Genomic DNA, 19,344 nt, shown 5'->3' with positions numbered 1-19,344 from the left:
CTCCGCTCAGTCGTTCCTCCGGGTCCGCGGCGCCTCCCCGAGGTCGGCAGAAGCGGCGGCTCTAGCAGTCCCATGGAGAGCCCGGAGGAGGGAGGAGTCGCTGCAAGCCCGGCCGACATGGCTGCCCTACACGCAGCCAAGCGCGCTCTGCGAGCCGAGCTGAAGCGCCGCCTGAGAGAACTGAGCCAAGGCGAGAAGCTGCGCCAGTCGCGCCTGCTGGCCGGCAAGGTGGGTGGCTGGGTGGCTGGGTCGGGGGCTCCGGTGGGAGAGCGGATGCCGGCTTGCTCCGGACGGAGGCACCCTCCCGCTTCCCGTGGCCTTGCAGCCGAGCCCGCAGAACGCGACAAAAGTCCCCGGCGCTGTCCCGCTGTCCTGTCTCCAAGCGCGCCTTTCGGAAAAGCCGCGCGCCCCCCGCGCGGTGCCCGAATAATAATAATAATAATAATGATAATAATGATAATAATGATAATAATAATAATAATAATAATAATACTAATACTAATAATAATAATAATAATAATAATAATAATAATAATAATAATAATAATAATAATAATAATAAAGTTGGAAGGGACCTTGGAGGTCATCTAGTCCAACCCCCTGCTCAGGCAGGAAACCCTATACCATTTCGGACAAATGGCTGTCCAGTCTCTTCTTAAAAACTTCCAGTGTTGGAGCATTCACCACCTCTGGAGGCAGGTGGTTCCACTGGTTAGTTGTTCTCACTGTCAGGAAGTTTCTCCTTAGTTCTAGGTTGCTTCTCTCCTTGACTAGTTTCCATCCGTTGCTTCTTGTCCTGCTTTCAGGTGCTTTGGAGAATAGCTTGGCTCCCTCTTCTTTGGGGCAGCCCCTGAGATATTGGAACGCTGCTATCATGTCACCTCTCGTCCTTCCCTTCATTAAACTAGACATACCCAATTCCAGCAACCGTTCCTTATATGTTTTAGCCTCCAGTCCCCTGAACATCTTTGTTGCTCTTCTCTGTACTCTTTCTAGAGTCTCGACATCTTTTTTACATCGTGGTGACCAAAACTGGATGCAGTATTCCAGGTGTGGCCTTACCAAGGCATTGTAAAGTGGTATTAGTACTTCACGTGATTTTGATTCTATTCTTCTGTTAATGCAGCCTAGCACTGTGTTGGCATTCGCAGAACCGGGGATTTCCCCCCCCCCGCGCCCCCATAACGTCGCTAGGGCCTGGCCTTCCAAGGGAGGGAGGGGAATTCGGAAAAGGGCAGCGGGTGGGCGTGGAAGGGAGTTGTTGGCAGCGGTGGAAGACAGCCAGCGCTGCTCTGGGGCGGAAGGACTGAAGCCTTTCTGCCTTCCTCTCCTGGAGCGGATGTACAGTATTCAGAGCAAAGACCTGGCTCTGTGTCAGAATTGCCAGCTCCTCCTCTGGAAGTAAGAGTAGGCTTGGAGCCAAAGTGCTTCCCGGTGAAGGGAAAGAGAGAAGCTGAAACTGGCTTGGGAAGTCGGCAGACTGGAAGTGGGTCATGAGAATCTGCCTGAGGTGGTGTCCCCAACACCCACCTTGAGCAAACCACATTTCTAGCTTTGAGTTGTGAGAGGAATCCAGCCTGTGCTGTCAGTGTCTGCATTTTGTGTGTGTGTGTGTGTGTGTGTGTGTGAGAGAGAGAGAGAGAGGGGGGGGGGAGAGAGAGAGAAATAGAACCCTGAGTGACTCAAGGGACTTTGGGGCCCTAACAGATGAAAACCAAAGGTGATACAGGGTCCATAGGCTAAATTGCATGAGGAGTGATTGAGGAAGTTAAGGTTTGTTTCGCCTATGAGTGATTGAGGGAGCTAGGTGTATTTAGCCTATTGACTACACGGGTTAAGAGGGGACATGAGAACTGTCTTCCAGTGCTTGAAGGGCTGTCACAGAGGAGATTGATTCATGCTCCAAAGCACCAGAGGGCAGGACAAGAAATACTAAGGGGTGGTGGATCATTAAAGAGAGAAGCAACCTAGAACTAAGGAGAAATTTCCTGACAGCGAGAACAATTATTCAATGGAACAGTTTGCCTCCTGGAGACGTGGATGCTCCATCAGTGGAAGTTTTCAAAAATAGACTGGATCACATTTAACTGGAATGGTACAAAGTCTTCTGCCTCGGACTAGACTAGAGTTGGACTAGATAGAAGAACTCCGTGCTTCTTTCCAGCGCTATATGATTCTAAAATTCTGTGTGTCGGCTGAATTCGTTTTTTTTCAAACTTGCCATGCAATTAGTTTCATGTGAGAAATGATGCTAAGGGAAAATTCATCCTTCATTCTGAAAATGAAAATCTGGGAATTTTTTTTTGTTTTGTTTTCATTGAGAAACTAACTAAGGGGATATGAAAGTGAGAAGCTTCAGCTTTCCTATAAGACGAGGGGTAGATGTGAAATTGACCAAAATAGGCAAGTGCCAAGCAGATCATGCTAGTAGGAAGAGCCAATTCATCCAACCTATGTTTCCGGCAAGAAATCACAGGTCAGAAAAGTTTGTTCTGCTTCAATCAGCAACAGCAATTGTATAATGTGTGGGAATAAAGGAACAATAATCTGAAGGGTATAAATTTGCAAGTAGAAAATGAGATTTCCCCCCAAATCAGTCACCGATTGCATTCTGCAGCTCCACAAAAATCAGAATCAAAAGTGAATTTCCTGAAACTGGCTTACTTACACTTACAAACTGTAGCATGCCAACCGCAGAAGTTATTTTTATACTGGGTAATTTCTAATTTTAAATTCTGGTTCCTTGAACTTCTGGCTTACTCTACCTGCTAATAAAATGGAATTGCACATAGTCATTGGTGGGATTCAGCCAGTTTGCACCAGTTTGGCAGAACCAGTAGCTAATTTTTGGTTGCCCTGGCCCAGAATGGACTTCCGGGAGAAGCGGCATCCACACAGAGAACTGGTTGTTCACATATTTGAATCCCACCACTGCACTCAACAACCATATGAAGATACATACAAAGGTACAAGTAGTGGACGATCAATTAAATCTGAGCCAGGAGTTTGCGGCAGCAGCCAAACAAGCTAGTAACGATCCCTGATTGTATAAGCAGAGGCATAGATCAAAATCACAGGAAGTATTAGTACCGATTTGTAAATCCTTAGTAAGACCATATTTGGAATACTGCATCCAGTTTTGATCACATTACAAAAAAAGATGTGGAGACTTAAAAAAAAAGTCCAGAGAAGAGCAACTAAGATGGTTAAAGGCCTGGAGACTAAAACATATGAAGAAGGGTTGCAGGATTTGGGCATGGCTACTCTAGAGAAGGGACGCGGTGGCTCAAAGGGACGCGGTGGCTCAGTGGGTTAGGACGCTGAGCTTGTCGATCGGAAGGTCGGCAGTTTGGCGGGTCAAATCCCGAGTGCCGCGTAACAGAGTGAGCGCCTGTTACTCGTCCCAGCTTCTGCCAACCTAGCAGTTCGAAAGCATGTAAAAATGCAAGTAGACAAATAGGGACCACTCCAGTGGGAAGGTAACAGCGTTCTGTGCGCCTTTGGCGTCTAGTCATGCCGGCCACATGACCACGGAGACGTCCTCGGACAAGCGCTGGCTCTTCGGCTTTGAAACAGAGATGAGCACCGGCCCCTAGAGTCGGAAACGACTAGCACGCATGTGCGGGGGAACCTTTACCTTTAACTTTTAGTCTAGAGAAAAGAAGAACTAGGGCTGACATGATAGTAGTATTCCAGTGTTTGAGGGGCTGCCCCAAGGAAGAGGAGGTCAACTTATTTTCCAAAGCATCAAAAGGCAAGACAAGAAACAACAGATGGAAACTAATCAAGGAGAGAAGCAACTTGGAATTAAGGAGAAACTTCCTGACAGTGAGGACAATTAGCCAGTGGAACAGCCTGCCTCCAGAAGCTGTGGCTGGAGGTCTTTAAGAAGAGACTGGATAGCCACTTGTCTGAAATGGTGTAGGGTCTTCTGTTTGTGCAGGGGATTGAACTACAAGACCTTCAAGGTTCCTTCTGGCTCTATTCTGATTGATTGATTGAAGTTGTGGATATTTTCTAATATATTTCCAGTTTAAATCGGTATTATTTAGATACAGGATATTCTGTATTCCCTATTATCGCCCTTAGTAAATAAGGCCTTATTTTAAAATGGGCATTTCCATACCACTGAAGCCCTGAAAGTCATACTGGAAACTCTACTAAGATGGTCAAAACTGAAAAACTCTCATTATTCTGGATCAGCAGAATTATTGAAGAATCAGAGCATGCAAGCCAGTAGGACTTGAGTCACCAAAACAAACATTCATCAGGTAAAAGTGGCCAATCATTAATTCAACAGCAGCAGGAAAGTCAATCCAGTGTGATTATTCTCCTGAATTTTTAAGATATTTGGAAAATGAATATTTCAAGAAGAAAAACCACCAGCAAAATAAATGCTCTCTCTTCTACCTGAACTTTTCAATTTCCTACCATTTCAGTGGTCGGATAATTTTCCAGCATATTTTAATCTATTTTATCATGATGATTGATAGCTCTATAGTACGTATAAAACACCTTTTCGGCATATTGCAGTGCACTTGGAAGTACTATACATTATAAGAAATTTCATGAACTTTGCCTTAACTCAGAATGAGGTATTTATTTGATTTACTCCCCACTGTCCTGCTCAAATGAGCTTTCAAAGTAGCTCAGAAAATTTAAAAAACGTACCCAAACCTAACAACATCAATGCTAAAAATTCATTTAAGAAACATTTAGAAATTTCGTGAATGTTAGGAGAATGGGGGCTAGATGAAAACCCAAAAGGAATGCATTCCATACCCTGACAAAACTGCTTATTTAATTGGTTGTTATTGTTTGAAAGAATAGAATAGAATAGAATAGAATAGAATAGAATAGAATAGAATAGAATAGAATAGAATAGGAAGGGACCTTGGAGGTCATCTAGTCCAACCCGCTGCTCAGGCAGGTGACCCTATACCATTTCAGACAAATGGCTGTCCAGTCTCTTCTTAAAAATTTGCAGTGTTGGAGCATCCACAACTTCTGAAAGCAAGCTGTTCCACTGATTAATTGTTCTAACTGTCAGTAAATTTCTCCTTAATTCTAAGTTGCTTCTCTCTGATCAGTTTCCATCCGTTTTTTCTTGTCCTGCCTTAGGTGCTTTGCAGAATAGCTTGACTCCCTCTTCTTTGTGGCAACTCCTGGAATACTGGAACACTGCTATCATGCCCCTCCTAGTCCTTCTTTTCATTAAGCTAGACATATTCAGCAACTGTTTTTTTATATGTTTTAGCCTCCATTCATGTAATCAATAGACTACCGTACCTCTATTTCTTGAGTGTTTTAAACTTGTTCTGGTCTTTGACTGTAATAAACATTGACTTGACATTCATAAATCTGATCACAGGTTCTCCTTTTCTCAAAGCAGGTGATGGCCCATCCTCGCTATCTTGCTTCCCGGCGCATTGCAGTCTTCCTGAGCATGCCAGATGAGGTCCAGACCAATGAAATCATCAAAGACATTTTTCAAAAAGGCAAAGTATGTTTCATTCCATGGTACAAGCCCCAAAGCAGCCACATGGACATGGTCAAGCTAGCTTCCTATGAAGAAATTGCCTCGCTTCCTCTGACATCCTGGAATATCCATCAACCAGCTGAAGGTGACGTGCGGGAAGATGCATTGGCCACGGCAGGTAAGTCTGGAATTGCGACCAGGAATTACGATACCGGTAGGATGTGGCTTATAGCCTGACCAAAGCAGGCATCAATTTGTACGTACTAGGTCTTCACCCTGTCATGGTTCCAATAGATGGGGCCAGCCAAAACAGAACTCCAAAGGCAAGAGGTTTCCTTAAAGAACATATTTATTGGCTACAAAGTATTGGCACGATCAAAAGTGAAACCAAGACTGACGGTCCCTCCCAAAGGTTACAATGTTACAAAGTTGAATTTCCCACCCCAGTAATATGTCATAAATCACATTCCCCAATAAACTACTTTGGTGGGCTTTCTAAACAGAAACTGTAGCCCGCCAAAATAGAGTCAGCAATGACCTTGGTTCCCACAGGACAATTTATTGTTTTGTCTAAACTTAAAAATACTCATCCCCCCTCCCAATTCTCTGGCAACCGAAAATGAAGTGGAAATGGCTTCAGCCAAATTCGTTTACAGCGTTAACACACCCTCTTATAAATACAGGTAGTTCTCGGCTTAAAACAGTTCATTTAATGATCATTTACAACAGCACTGGGAAAAGTGACTTATGATCGTTTTTCATGCTTACGACAATTGTAGCATCCCCCATGGTCACATGATAAAAATTAAGTCTCTCGTCAACTGACTCATATTTATGACAGTGTCCTAGGATCATTTGATCCTCTTTTGCGACCTTTTGACAAACAAAAGTGTATGGGGAAGCCAGATTCACTTAATAACTTCATTACTAACTTAACAACTGCAGGGATTCACTTAGCAAATGTGGCAACAAAAGTCGTAAAATGGGGGGGAGGGAATTAACAAATGTCTCACTTAGCAACAGAAATTTGGGGATCAATTGTGGTCGTAAGTGAAGGACTACCTGTATACAATCTCTTTTTTAAAAAAAAAAATCAAATAGAATGAGTAGTATTTAGATCAATGCTAATTTGTAGTTACTTTGCAGATTCAAATAACTCCACTGGATCAACCCAGAGATTCATAGTGAAGCCAATTTGTCCCTCTGCAATAAACACATGTTGAGTAACCATCCTAACTCAAACTGAAACATGGTTTATTAAATTAACCCTTGTTTCTGGATTCATTTGACACACTGAACTGTCAATGCATGGGAGAGAGTGGTCTAGTGGTCTGATCCAGCAACGGCCCTGCTTACATTATCTTCTTCCTGGGCTAAAATGTGACAAGCTACTTTGTGAGTAATGAATTGTGTGTGGTTATATCATGAAGATGCTGATTTGGGAGATTAAAATCTACAAAGTTGGTGGAATATTATGGAACAAATGGCAGGGTAAAATTGGCCAGTTCTTACTGGGACACACAGGCCACTTAACTGAGCTTTACAAAAACTGTGGTAGTTGCAGTTCTCCCTCTTTACAGAAAGAGTTGAGTAAATACGTCCAGCAGATGGCGGGGTAGAATACATTAAGGAAGGAGCCGGAATGACACTTTCTCCCCCCCCCCCATCCCTCTCTAGGTATGATATAGTTAAAACCTTTCTCTCCGGAGAAGAATTTGTTTCTGGCCCTGAAAAGCCATCTGGAGAGGGGGCCACCTCACATTTTAAGAAAAAAAAAACCCTCCTATGCCCTAAATGTCTTAAAATATTAAGGTAAAGGTAACGGTTCCCCCGCACATGTATGCTAGTCATTTCCGACTCTAAGGGCCGGTGCTCATCTCCGTTTCAAAGCCGGAGAGCCAGCGCTTGTCCAAGGACGTCTCTGTGGTCATGTGGCCGGCATGACTAGACACCAAAGGCGCACGGAACGCTGTTACCTTCCCACCGTAGTGGTCCCTATTTTTCTACTTGCATTTTTACGTGCTTTCGAACTGCTAGGTTGGCAGAAGCTGGGACGAGTAACAGGTGCTCACTCTGTTACGCAGCACTCGGGATTTGACCCGCCAAACTGCCGACCTTCTGATTGACAAGCTCAGCGTCTAACCCACTGAGCCACTGTGTCCCTTAAAATATTACCTTAAAATATTACTTTTTCCTAATGGTATCTTATGATTATATTACTTTGTTCTTTGTATGTATACTGAGAACTTCTGCACTGGAGACAAATTCCTTGTGTGTTCAATCACACTTGACTAATAAAGAATTCTATTCTATTTCTATTTCTATTCTATTCTATTCTATTCTATTCTATTCTATTCTATTCTATTCTATTCTATTCTATTTTATTCTACTCTACTCTGCTCTACTCTACTCTACTCTACTCTACTCTACTCTACTCTATTCTACTCTATTCTACTCTACTGTACTCTACTCTGCTCTACTCTGCTCTGCTCTACTCTACCCTACCCCACTCTATTCTACTCTATCCTACCCTACTTTCCCTTCGCTTCGCTTCGCTTCACTTCCCTTCCCTTCATTTTTAATCTCATCCTGCTTTCTGAACCAAACAAAACTTTGTGCATGCCAGTCAGTAAAGGCTTATGTCCATTGAAGCTTGGGTCTGTCTTTGGGCAAGTGCTGAAAGCTCAAAGACAGGAGCTACTACAAATAAATGCCAGTAAGATGGGCATACAATAAGACTGATTTTTTTTATATGTAAAATTTATTGGCCACCCATCTTCCTACAGGCTAACCCTGTATGAGTTACCCTGATGTGAGCTTGCCTAATGTTGTGGAATGAACATTTCTATATTGAAACCTTTTGACTGATGGCTTTCTTTTTTTCTTCTGTCCAGTCCACTCCCATTCTTGGACCCTTCCTGGACAAGTCCCTGCAGTTTTCTCGGCAGGGTTTTTCAACAGCTTGCCGTTACCTCCTTCCTAGGGCTGAGAGAAAGGGACTGGCCCAAGATCACCCAGCTGACTTTGTACCTAAGGCAGAATTAGAACTCACAGCCTCCCAGTTTCTAGACTGATCCCTTCACTCTCACACCAGACTGGCTCTTAAACACCTGTCTGAATTGGAGGTTTGAGATACAGTATGAGTGAGGCAAATTCGAGCGAAAGCCGTGCTTTATGATTTGCAAACCAGGAAGAGTTGAGAGTGGGATTGTGTGTTTTGTTTTGTTTTGTTAGCTCCAACTTCCTTTTCCAAAAATATTCAGAGAGGTGTTTACTTAAGGCTATGTTCCCATGTTTTATTAAACTGAGGACCCTGTTCAAATCTAGTTTGTCTTGGTAATTATATTTTTGCTTTTGACAGCTGCTCCATATCTACCATGTCACAAAACTGGTGTTATTACTTGAAGGGACGGGCACAAAATTTTGCTTTTACCGAATTAAAAAAAGCCCGAACCAGACCTGGGTACAAATGTTCTTTTTGAACATCGCCACCAAAATGACTGCAGAATTCCTTTAAATTTCTCTAGAGAGGGGGGAAAGTCACCAATACCATAGTCCTTAACTAACAACCACAGCTGACCCCAACATTTCTGCTGCTAAGCCAGAGAGTGGCTCAGTGTATTTCCCCCCCCCAATGACCTTTCTTGCCACCGTTGTTAAGTGAATCACTGCGGTTGCTCAGTTAGTAACACAGTTGTTAAGTGACACTGGCTTCCCCATTAACTTTGCTCGTCGGAAGGTTGCAAAAAGGGATCACGTGACACCCCCCGGGACGCTGCCGCCGTCATCAATACACACTAGTTGCCAAGTGTCCAGATTTTGATCATGTGACCGTGGGGACGCTACAACGGTCGTAAGTGTGAAAAGCGGTCGTAAGTCACCTCTTTCAGTGCCATTGTAACTTCACAAGGTCACGAAGCGAACTGTTGTGAGTTGAGGACACTCGGTAATTTCTCCAGCCCTGTGTTCTTTTGTGACATCTTCCTCTGGGGCCTTATGGGAGCAGGAGAAGTCAAGAAGGGGGCAGATCAACAGGGAGGTGTTCGTGCAGTAAAAGAGGGGATGCTCAGAGACATTCCGAGGAAAACTTCAAGAAGACACACACCCCCACTTGCATTTGCACTCATGTCAGAAGCACCAAGGCACTTCTGGGTTGAAAGAATTAGCAGGAGACGTCACCATTGCCTGGGGTACGCCCAGTTGGGGCTCCTTTATGTCTTCAGCTGGAGCAAAAGATGGGAGCTCAATCTCCCCCCAAGGCTGGACTTGAGTCTCAAACATGGTCTGGGTAATCTTCATCCCAGCACCCTAATCACATGAGCTATCCTGCTCCCAACAACCTCCTAAGGGATAAAAGCGGGGCTTTTTTTCTCATAGAACGCTCAGAACGGAGTCCTGGCACCTTTTTTGGATGGAACCTTGTAGGGTAGGCAAGGCGGGTTGTATGACATGTGTGAGTTCCGGCACCTTTTTCTTTTACAAAAAAAGCACTGGGTAAAAGACATTTTGAAAATAAACGACATCACAAAAGACATTTTGAAAATGAAAGACAGAATAAAAGACATTTTGAAAATGAAAGACAGAATAAAAGACATTTTGAAAATGAAAGACAGAATAAAAGACAACTTGAAAATGAGTGACTTCACCAAACTGAGGGAGAATCGGTTGTGGGGGGGAAAAAACAGCAATGCAGGAGCGTTTCTCAGCCCTCATTACAGAAACTCGTCAAATAAGGCTATCCCCTTGATCAGTTATTATCTATTTATACTCCTAGTAGCTGGAACTAGGCTGGGGCCTCAGTGGAGGAGCTTCTGTGCAAAATGCAGTTTAATCAGAATGCGACGCCACACATAATTACCTGGGAATAAGCTCCACTGAACCCCAGCGGAGTTTTCCTTAATAGTAACTGCATTGTGTCGAGTTATTTGCAGGCTAACGGGAGTGTTCCTTCGCAAAGCCAGGCCACAACTCAACACAACATTTTGCTGTCTGAGGATAACCTGCAGTTTTCTGAACTAGTAGCTGTGCTTTGGCCTCAAAAGTGGTGGTGGGGAAAAACTATAATTATTGGGAAGGTTCTTACCAGTTTGATTCGATAGTTCCAATAATTTGCTGCCTTGATTTGGAAATCTGAACATAATTGGAGGATTCAGTCAAATTGCTTTCAAGTCAAGTCTCTGAACTGAATAGAGGCCCAATCGCCTCTATTGCATAAAAGACCAGCACCCAACACTTGGGTGTGTTTAGTCCCTGTCAGTCAAAGGAGGAGTAGATTGGCTGTTCTCCTTTTTCTCACCAATAATTCATTTCAGTTTTTCTTCCTTTCTAATCAATTCAGCAGAAGAGCCCTGACAGAAGCCGTGAAAATGCCCTTACAGTAATTACATATAGAGTACCCATCCAAGTGCATTGATACCAATATACAAATAAATTGCAGCTCCCAGCCAGAAACAGAAATAATTAAACGAGAGGAAGCAATTTAGTTCCAGGCTGGAGATGTTAAGCGAAAAAGGTTGCGTAATAAGAAAAGAGCTGTGGGTAGAAAAAAAAGTATGCCACCTGCTGACTCCTCTTTATGATGGTGTCAAATCATGTGCTGAGTTGATGGAGAGCACATCCGGGGACCACTTCTCATCAATGCGAGCATTAAAAGAAGCCATTCAGGTACAACCGTAATTTTTCAGAGTTTTAATCACTTGCACAGAAGCTGTTGTATGAATTGCTTACCCTGGTTGGGCACGCAGTAGACGTTTGCCATCGGTTCCATCCTTGCATCTGCGTTCAATAGCAATAGCACTTAGACTTATATGCCGCTTCACAGTGCTTTACAGCCCTCTCTAAGCGGTTTACAGAGTCAGCGTCTTGCCCCCCCCCCAACAATCTGTGTCCTCATTTTACCCACCTCGGAAGGATGAAAGGCTGAGTCAACCTCGAGCTGGTCAGGATCGAACTCCTGTCAGTGGACAGAGTTAGCCTGAGATAGACTTAGCACTTATATACCACTTCCTAGTCTTTTACAGCCTGTCTAGGTGGTTTACAAGAGTCAGCATATTTCCATCAACAATCTGGGTCCTCATTTTACCAACCTCGGAAGGCTGGAAGGCTGAGTCAACTTTGAGCCCCACCAGAATCGAACTTGTGGGTAGAGTTTGCCTGCAAATACTGCATTCTAACTACTGTGCCACCATGGGCCTGGTTGTATTAAATAAATACATTGGTATTCCAGTATTGAAAGAGTTCCTCTAGTTTTTGCCGTCTTGGGCATGCGTTAACCACACTTTTCCTTCTGGGTTGCGATTGCAAGGAGCAAGAAACTTGTCTTTCATTTTAAAGTGCGATTTTGAAAGAGTTGTTAATACTGAAAATGTTATGGGAGAAAATATATATTCTTGTCTTGAAATGAAACAAACGAACAAAAAGATACATGGAGGGAAATCACTGAAGTCCACAGGAATCTGGATTGTACTAAACTTTAAGGGATGCTACTGCCAGGACCATTACTTCATTTATATTTCAGCTTTCCTGTACTTATAGATAGACTCCATATTTATTTTCAATTCACGTTTTATTTTATTTGAAACTTCCAAACCAAATTGCAACATTGGCATGTAAATAAACAAATAAACAGAATTGAGGTAGAAAAAGCAAAACAAATTCTTTCAGAGGAAGTTCTAAAGTAGCTTTAATCCAGGTTTAAAATACAAGAAAATAGCAAATTCTCCCAGTACTTCTTTCAGTAAAGAAAAAAAAAAGGCTTTCCCCTTTGAGTCCATTTCCTCCCTCCCCCCAAAATAAGCTCTTTAGACCAAATACCCAGATCTTTTCCCACACTCCACGTTATTTTCGATACATTCAGCTTGCATTTCTACATCCCTGACGGCCATTTTGCTTGGACGTTTTCTGTTGTTCTCGCTCCAAAAGTTTTTCTCTGCTGCAAAAGTTAAAAAAAAACACAAACCCACAAAAAAAAAACCCAGCAAGGTGATAAGTTTGTCCCAACTCTTAACTTGTGCTGCCTCATTTGTTTCAAATGTCCCCTTGGCAAATCCTTCTCCATACTGAGGAAAAACAGTTCCATGTAGAGTTGCCTTTCAATGCAGCAAAGGCTTCAAGAACGCCTGCCTGGTTCCTTCGCAGTTCCTGGCAAAGACAGCTGCATCAATTCTGAAAGCAGATGGTACGGCAGCAAAAGCCGGTCCCTTGTGTGGGTTTGAGGGCAGGATGGCAGAAACATCACCACTGGGTTGGATTTTTTTTTCCAAATTTCTCTTCCCATGCAAAGAAGCGCCCGCTTTCCTACTTTATTCTCAGGGAACCAGAGAATTTATTTGAAATTTCCCTTGGATGGGCTAGTTGACTTTTCTTATTGGAAGTGCTGGAGGGGGCCTTATCTGGTGGCAGTGTTTGCTACAACTTACAGTATGTCCAGGAAATCAGGAGCCCAGGTAGTTCAAATAAAGAGCAGTAGCAATTGCAGTTAGAATTATATACTGCTCCACGGTGCTTTCCAGCACTCTCTGTGCGGTTTAGAGTGTCAGCATTTTGCCCCCAGCAATCTTAAGTCCTCATTTTACTGACCATGGAAGGATGGAAGGCTGAATCAACCTTGAGCCCTGTCAGGATCAAACTCTTGGCTGTGGGCAGAGTTTGCCTGCAATACTGCATTCTAACCACTGCGTCCCCAGTGACTATAGGTTTATTGTATGATAAAGCAGTCTACAAGAATCTGAAACACTAATGTTCAAAGAAAATTGGTGGTAGATAAGAGTCAATGGAATTCAAAGTGGGCTGGGCTTAGACCTCTTGTGGGTGCCAAAGGGACTCGAGCAGTGGTGGGATTCAGCTGGTTCACACCAGTTCGGCAGAACCGGTAGCTAAATTTTGTTGAGTTCAGAGAACCGACTTAATGCATACTTCTTCTGGAAGTCCAGTCTAGGCCTTGGAGGTCTGGAGGAGGCCTTCCAGGCCTAGAACAGCCCACCAGAAGTGCGTGGGTGCCACTTCCGGAAGTCTGTTCAAGGCCTCAGAGGCCCAGGCCTCCATCCAATAAGAGAACCGGTTGTTCAGGTATTTGAATCCCACCACTGGACTCGAGACTTATGATGTGTTTGACCCCTCCCTCTGGCTCAGCCTGGTCATCTCCTACAGCAGACATGTCAAACACAAGGCCCGGGGGCCGGATCCGGCCCGCGAAGTGGTTTCATGTGGCCTGCGAAGCCATCCTGGAAACAGTGAGGGAACGGCCCCCACTGCCTTGGCCCAGAGACCCTCCTTCTGCCAGAGACTCTCAGATCTGTCCCACTCCTTCCCAGGCCCCCATAGGCACCCTTGATGCGAACGATGTAGAGCTGGCCACGCCCACCCAGTAGGCCAAATGCACTCTAGCCACGCCCACCCAGTAGGCCACGCCCACCCAGGCCATACCCACCCGGCCCCCTGAGGGCAACCGCAATGCCCTCAATGAAATTGATTTTGACACCCCTGTCCTACAGTATCTTTCCAACACTGTAAGCTTTCCTTGGCTGCCTAAAATTCCTCTTCCATTGAACGCACCCCCTTTAATTTCCCGCCCCCCCATTAGTATTAAATGAAAGGAAGTACTGTAGGAACCAGGAGTCTGCAGATTATTGGAGAGACATTTTTACACACATTCTCTGGCCTCCTCATAACAAACTACATACAAGAACAGTCTTTTAACAAGCTATCTACTTTCAAGTTGTGTGCGTGGGGTGGGGGTGGGGGGGGAAGGAACCAGTCCTATGGGCTGGGGGAAAAAACACCCCACCAGTTTAAATTGCAATTTCAGGGTTCCATCCAGAAGGCCCTTGATAATACTGACAGGTCCATGCTGAGAGCTTGATGTTTCTCAACCAGGGGTCTGATCTGCAATTAAATCTTTATTCCGTTTTTATCTGACATCCAAACAAACGCTTCAGCTATTGTAGCTGTTTCCTTTCCATTTCCCCCGGGGGGAAAAAGCAGATATAAAGTGCACACGCAGAGATTTTATCTTATGGAACATGCAATAGATCAATTGTGGAATTATTACCATGAAAAAACTTGGGGGAGGAGATAAATTGCTCGCTGTTGCAGCTATCCCACTTAGCCGACCCCTCCTTTTCAAAAAAAACAAAACAAAACCTCTCAGCATTAGAGATGAGAAATTTATTTAGGCGACTTAAAACCCGAAAAAGTGCAAACAGGAGGGACATCTTCTTTGTGCAGTGGAGTGCAAAAAAAAAAAGAAAGAAAGAAATTATAGCAAAATGTGAAAAAAATAGTTTTATAATGATAGTTAACTGTTACTATATGCAAGGGGCTCTTCGTTGTTTATGTGCCTTTTTTTTAAAAAAAAAGTAATCTGTTGGTGTTTCCTATACAAATACACATAGGGACGCGGTGGCTCAGTGGGTTAGGACGCTGAGCTTGTCGATCAGAAGGTCGGCAGTTTGGCGGGTCGAATCCCGAGTGCCGCGTAACAGAGTGAGCGCCTGTTACTCGTCCCAGCTTCTGCCAACCTAGCAGTTCGAAAGCACGTAAAAATGCAAGTAGAAAAATAGGGACCACTCCGGTGGGAAGGTAACAGCGTTCCGTGCGCCTTTGGTGTCTAGTCATGCCGGCCACATGACCACGGAGACGTCCTCGGACAAGCGCTGGCTCTTCGGCTTTGAAATGAAGATGAGCACTGGCCCCTAGAGTTGGAAACGATTAGCACACATGTGCGGGGGAACCTTTACCTTTACCTTTTATACAAATACATCTGCATATATTTAGCCACTTGCCTTAATAATCTTTGGTATGTGAGTTTTAATACAATAAAAGTCTGAAAGAAAAGGAGCTTTTCACAGCTTCTCTTGTTGCTTTTGTAGAATGCCTTCCCAGAGAAAATTGCTTATGAGTCCTTCTAGTGCCTGCTCAGTCTTGCTTTGTGCACAGAGGAGTTTTAGCAAAGCATTCTCAATATACTGCATATTTTTTCCCCAATCTTACTATGCTTTCTGCTTTTCATATGGCCTCATGTTAATTTTGCTTTCTATTCTCAAGGGGGCTGTTTAATGCATAGGTGTATGCTGCCCCAGGAAATTGGAGTGAGTAGGGTCATAAGAAATGCATTAAAAAGAGAAAGAGAAGAGAAAGAGTGCAGAGAAGAGCTACAAAGATGATTGGGGGACTGGAGGCTAAAACATATAGGGAACGGTTGCTGGAATTGGGTATGTGTAGTTTAATGAAGAGAAGGGTGAGGGGTGACATGATAGCAGTGTTCCAATATCTCAGGGCCTGCCACAAAGAAGAGGGAGCCGAGCTATTCTCCAAAGCACCTGAAGGCAGGACAAGAAGCAACGGATGGAAACTAGTCAAGGAGAGAAGCAACCTAGAACTAAGGAGAAACTTCCTGACAGTTAGAACAATTAACCAGTGGAACAACCTGCCTCTAGAAGTGGTGAATGCTCCAACACTGGAAGTTTTTATGAAGAGACTGGACAGCCATTTGCCTGAAATGGTATAGGGTTTCCTGCCTGAGCAGGGGGTTGGACTAGATGACCTGCAAGGTCCCTTCCTTCTTCTTCTTCTTCTTCTTCTTCTTCTTCTTCTTCTTCTTCTTCTTCTTCTTCTTCTTCTTCTTCTTCTTATTATTATTATTATTATTATTATTATTATTATTATTATTATTATTATTATTATTATTATCTTTTAAATAATAAGGATAGAGAAATGGTTATTACACAGTTGAGATCCCATTTTGGTGTAGTGGTTAAGGGTGACTCTAAGTTCTAGTCACCTGGGTGTCCTTGGGCCAGTCACTTTTTCTCAGTCCTAGGGAGGAGGCAATGGCATACCACTTCTGAAATCTTGACAAAAGAAAATGCAGGGACTTGTGTAGATCGTTGCGTGGGGTCCACACTGACCCAAAGGCACAAACACAGAGTTCCATATGCACAAATTTCCATCGTACCCCTATATGTATGTGAGAAAGAGTGACTGGCCCAAATTGTGACATACAGCATTCTAAAATACTTTTATAGCTAGAACGATGATGTGCTTAATTTATTTGTCTTTTCCTCATCAAGAAGATACCTGGATGATTTAGGCCAGGGGTCTTCAAACTTGGCCCTTTTATGACTTGTGGACTTCAACAGCATGCCTAGCTGAGGAGTTCTGGGAGTTGAAGTCCACAAGTCATAAAAGGGCCAAGTTTGAAGACCCCTGATGATTTAGGCTAAGGTAAAGGTCAGAGTGAGCGCCTGTTACTTGTCCCAGCTTCTGCCAACCTAGCACTTTGAAAGCACGTAAAAATGCAAGTAGAAAAATAGGGACCACTGGTGGGAAGGTAACAGCGTTCCATGCGCCTTTGGCGTCTAGTCATGCCGGCCACATGACCACGGAGATGTCCTCGGACAAGCGCTGGCTCTTCGGCTTTGAAATGAAGATGAGCACTGGCCCCTAGAGTTGGAAACAACTAGCACGCATGTGCAGGGGAACCTTTACCTTTACTTAAAGGTCAGCAAAGTGAGACTAACAACTGCATAGACATCCTGAAACAACATCCTCCCTCCCTCCCTCTCTCTCTCTCTCTCTCTCTCTCTCTCTCTCCCTCCCTTCCTTTCCCTGTCTCTCCCTTTCTCTCTCTCCTCCAACTCTGTCTCTCTCTCTCTCTCTCTGCCTCCTTCAACACACTCTCTTTCTTTCTCTCTCTGTCTCCTCCCAGACCAAAAGAAACCCTCCAATCCCAATCTTAACTTCCACGAGTGATGCAACCTCACTTATTTTACATTATCTTCCATCTCACCAGTTCAACTTTTGCTTTTCCCCACATTATCAAGCACAGCCCCCTGTCTCTGATAGGTTGCATTGCTGTGACCTGGAAATCCAACTTAACCAGCTTTTAAAAGTCAAAACCGGGGGGGGGGGGGTGGAGGTGGGGAACACACACACACACACACACACACACCTCCCTTCTTGGACAAATCAGGAAGAAAACAAAATTGAAAAATGAAAAGTTAGTTTGATGTCATTTCACCCCAGATATTTCCTCTCGTCCACAGATGGTCTGGATCTCATCCTGATGCCGGGACTTGGTTTTGATAAAATGGGGAACAGGCTGGGAAGAGGAAAAGGATATTATGATACCTTCCTCCAACGATGCCAGGAGCATCCGAAAGGAAAACCATACACAATTGCCTTAGCTTTCCAAGAACAGGTATGCGGTATGGTCCCTGTGTCTGAAACTGATATGAAAGTGGATGAAATCCTCTTTGAAGACTCCAAGCAAGAACTCTGATGAGTGACTGGCCGTTGCTTTTCATGGAATCTATGGACCCCTTCATTCACACCTATTCTTGATGGGGAGGTACTGTGATAAACCGCTGCCAATATCTTTGTTATCTCAACTCTGTAGCTGTGTTGAGGATGGTACTACCACCAATTTCTTCATGTGTCTAGCTTATGTGTCAAGGTTCCCATTGACAAACCCAACCAAGTAAACACCTTCAAGGCGTTTCGATCTCTTTGTTGAGTACATCATTTCGGCATGTATGCAAGCAAAACCAGCTCTGGCAAAACCCCACCCTAGCCCATATAGTAAAAGGAGTTCCCCCTCCTCCTTTTTTGATTAGGTCACGTTACCCAATTAGGTGCAAAAATATTGTTATGAGAAGGTGCCTCTGAGTCTGGTTAGATATCTGGTGAGCTGTCCTTGGTTCTCACGGTCTGCTTTCTTGATCTTTGAAGTCTGCATTCCAATCCCTTTCCATTAGTTTGTTGGCAAGATGAGAAGCAATAATTGTCACACCAACAAAAAAACATGCTTTGAACTTGACATCATGCACGTAATGTGTATGGATTACCTATTCTTCTTTTCTAAACTATTGGCATAATTTGGCAGAGTTTCTTTTGATGGAAACTCATGAGAAATACATGATCCAGATGGTGAGTGAACCACCAGCAAGAATACTGAAAGGTTGTTAAGGAGAGAAAAGCTATATTCTATAGACACCAAATAGCTGCTCTTTTAGAACTTTGTTGAGCAAGATGGCTTCAGTTATCCCCTGTGGGTTTATCCTCCAGATGTATGTACTTCCAGAATTCTCCATAAAGATGGCCATTGCTGAAAGAGCAAGAGCCTTGGTGGAGCAGTGGGCTAATGCCTCCTTAAGTAACACCAGCTGCCTGCAATTAGTGTAGGTTCGAGTCCCACCAGGCTCAAGGTTGACTCAGCCTTCCATCCTTCCGAGGTAGGTAAAATGAGGAGCCAGATTGTTGGGGGCAATAAGCTGACTTTGTAATAATGCCGCTTGGGGGGGGGGCGAAAGCCCTAATAATAAGCAGGCATATACATAGAATGAAGGCTATTGCTAAGCACATTGATTTGTGCTTCTTAGATTGTAAGCCGCCCTCAGTCTTCGGAGAAGGGCGGGATAGAAATGGGATTTAAAAAAATGCTGGAAGTCCAAGACCACACATCTGGAGGTGCCCAGATTAATGATGGCTGCCCCTCCCCTGCCAAAAATCCTTCCTGAAATATTAGCCAGCGGGGTTAAGAGAATGGGAGTCTCTCACCCGACTAACACCTTCCTACAGATGTTTGGGGGGAACTCTTCTAGAGCAGTAGTCTCCAAACTTGGCAATTTTAAGACTTGTGGACTTCAACTCCCAGCATTCCTCAGCCAGCTCAAAAAGTCCACAGGTCTTAAAATGGTCAGGTTTGAGGTTGAATACAAGAAACAGGAATGGGTGTGTGTGTCTTAGGATGGTCTTCAAGATGTTATGTGTTGGTGTTAACCTAGGTTTCCTTTATTTATGATTTAGTGACAACCTGAATTGGATGAGTTCACACAATATACTAGCTAAGGGAGGTTAGCACAATG

The 19,344-nt window shown here is 44.0% G+C and overlaps 1 protein-coding gene across 2 annotated transcripts; it reads left to right on the top strand.

The window, feature by feature from the left end:
• On the top strand, positions 1 to 17,969 carry LOC310645565 (5-formyltetrahydrofolate cyclo-ligase-like). 2 transcript variants are annotated; one of them, XM_083371400.1, is made up of 3 exons: positions 1 to 228; positions 5,393 to 5,657; positions 17,524 to 17,969. In XM_083371400.1, exons 1-3 carry the CDS (start codon positions 73 to 75, stop codon positions 17,757 to 17,759), a joined length of 657 nt encoding a protein of 218 aa, XP_083227526.1. In that variant the 5' UTR covers positions 1 to 72; the 3' UTR covers positions 17,760 to 17,969. The 2 variants fall into 2 exon arrangements, with proteins under 2 accessions (XP_083227526.1, XP_083227527.1); XM_083371401.1 differs by lacking the exon at positions 1 to 228 and adding an exon at positions 2,102 to 2,476 and having other exon boundaries at positions 5,390 to 5,657.
• Positions 17,970 to 19,344: the final 1,375 nt, after the last annotated feature.

The sequence above is a fragment of the Vipera ursinii genome (genome assembly GCF_947247035.1).
Source record: "Vipera ursinii genome assembly, chromosome: 11".
NCBI lineage: Eukaryota > Metazoa > Chordata > Lepidosauria > Squamata > Viperidae > Vipera > Vipera ursinii.
The sequence above is the reverse complement of the archived record's forward strand: the minus strand, read 5'-3'. Positions and strand labels throughout refer to the sequence as shown.

Excerpts from the sequence above, each read along its gene's own strand:
- LOC310645565 (XM_083371400.1), top strand. The coding sequence starts at position 73 with ATGGAGAGCCCGGAGGAGGGAGGAGTCGCTGCAAGCCCGGCCGACATG. Across the intron at positions 229-5,392 it reads CGCGCCTGCTGGCCGGCAAG|GTGATGGCCCATCCTCGCTA; the intron begins GTGGGTGGCTGG and ends TTCTCAAAGCAG. Across the intron at positions 5,658-17,523 it reads AGATGCATTGGCCACGGCAG|ATGGTCTGGATCTCATCCTG; the intron begins GTAAGTCTGGAA and ends TCTCGTCCACAG.